Source organism: Sinocyclocheilus grahami, unplaced genomic scaffold, assembly GCF_001515645.1.
Source record: "Sinocyclocheilus grahami isolate Dianchi unplaced genomic scaffold, SAMN03320097.WGS_v1.1 scaffold25929.1, whole genome shotgun sequence".
NCBI lineage: Eukaryota > Metazoa > Chordata > Actinopteri > Cypriniformes > Cyprinidae > Sinocyclocheilus > Sinocyclocheilus grahami.
The window spans coordinates 904-2,688 of record NW_015519947.1 but is presented as its reverse complement, the minus strand read 5'-3'; the positions used below and the strand labels follow the sequence as shown (position 1 = coordinate 2,688).

At 35.9% G+C, this 1,785-nt stretch overlaps 1 protein-coding gene across 1 annotated transcript; it reads right to left on the bottom strand.

Moving 5' to 3' along the window:
• Nucleotides 1-423: 423 nt before the first annotated feature.
• On the bottom strand, nt 424-1,511 carry LOC107580161 (LIM/homeobox protein Lhx9-like; the record flags this gene model as incomplete). Its single annotated transcript, XM_016265900.1, has 2 exons — nt 1,285-1,511; nt 424-767 (listed from the first exon to the last, which is right to left on the bottom strand). Coding segments are annotated over exons 1-2 (571 nt in total), but the record flags the coding sequence as incomplete, so codon positions are not given.
• Between the last annotated feature and the right edge of the window lie 274 nt (nt 1,512-1,785).

The window sequence follows — 1,785 nt, the reverse complement described above, 5'->3', positions numbered from 1 at the left end:
ATATATATATATATATATATATATATATATATATAATTACTGTATATATTTTTAGTAGATTTCTAATATATATTAAGTACATTTACATGGTAATATAAGTAAAATTAATATTAAAATAACAATTGTATTTTACATTTAAATTATATTTGTTTTTTATAGGATCTGACTTTGTAATGCTGACATATTGTTTGATAAGAAATATTAATATTTTTATTCTGTTAATCCCAAATAAATGCAAAATATAGTCTATACTTCTGGTCAGAATTTGGGAATAATTCAGATTTTTACTTTTTTTATTTTTTTTACATTAAATGTCTCTTTTGTTAACCAAGTTATTCCATACTTTTGACATGTAGTGTAAAAATACAGATTATGAAAATATGTAAAATATATAAAATTATGCTAATATCGAAAATGCATTACCTGAAACATGGTCTGTTGCATCACAGTTTTTCCTCTTCCGGGCCCGTCCTCTGTGCACAGGGGTCCCTTCATTGCATGTGCCGCTCTCAGGGTTTGGCTCTCCTGGAGACATGTCTGAATAATACAAATCTGTATGACATTCCCTCTGCAGCATAGTCTCGAAATGTACCCGGCAGTACACTGACATCTCTCTCATTCCGTAGTGATCTCCAGTGAACAGCACTTTGTCGCAGGTGGCACAGGAGAAGCAGCTCAAGTGGTACACCAGATCCCCGGCGCGCATCACTACCTCTGAGGCAGAGATTCCCAGGTGGCACCGCGCACATCTTTGCAAAGAAAACCTCCTACTTAAGAGAATACATCTTTATTACGCAGATACATTTAACTGCATGTGTGTGTGAAAACTCTGTTGGGGCATGTTGTCACAAAACAACGGTTCAGGATTTAGCTCGAATCTTTTGCACTTTTGCTGTTTCATGAAATGTTATGTTTTATAATTATCATACATTTAACTTAAAATATTTTTTAAGTGTTGTGGATCACTTATTTTTTAATATTTCATTAAATGATAGCTCTGTTCTTTTCAAATCAGTGTCAATAACAGCAGGTTCACTTTGTGGTCAATTGCACCGTATAGTGTGGCAACAAGGCCATAAGGTCAACGTTCGTAAAAATGAATTGCGTTTTTGTTCTTGGTAAATATTTGTGGGGATTAAAAATAAACTGCTCTGACAAATATTCGCTGAGGTAAAAAGCGTGACAATAGCCCCTGTATGAAGGAATAGCAGCGCGGTGCCGGTGAGTAACAGTCTCGTTTCGAAGTTAAATGGAGAAGTATATTTAAATATAAATGTATTTTACCTGTAATAGTCCTCCTTACAGTAAATGTCTCCGTGTTTACTGAAGCACGTGAGCTCTGACTCCAGGTCAGCGTGACACGCGCTGCATTTCAAACAGCGCTCGTGCCACCGTCTGTCTGCCGCGAGCAGGTAGAAGCGATCTGAGATCAGCGCGCCGCAGCCCGCGCACACCGGAGACTCACAGCCCTGGAACACCACAGCTAAACATTTATCGTCGTTATCAAACATCCTGAGTTTAAGTTGTCATATATTTGACCAAAATCGGTTCATTTAAAGCCTATATGCTGTTTACGTTCTCCTTCATTTTCAAAGACTATATGAATGCATGAACATTTATATGAATAAATAGCCTAATGTTCTGAAGCCGACTATTTCTTCATTAATCAGCCTAAAAATAATTCACGTGTGGTTTACTGTACTAATTGTGCCAAGCAGAACTTGGCAATGGTGTTAAATATAATTTAATACTTTAAAACAACAGTCACTTTTCGTATGAATTAAT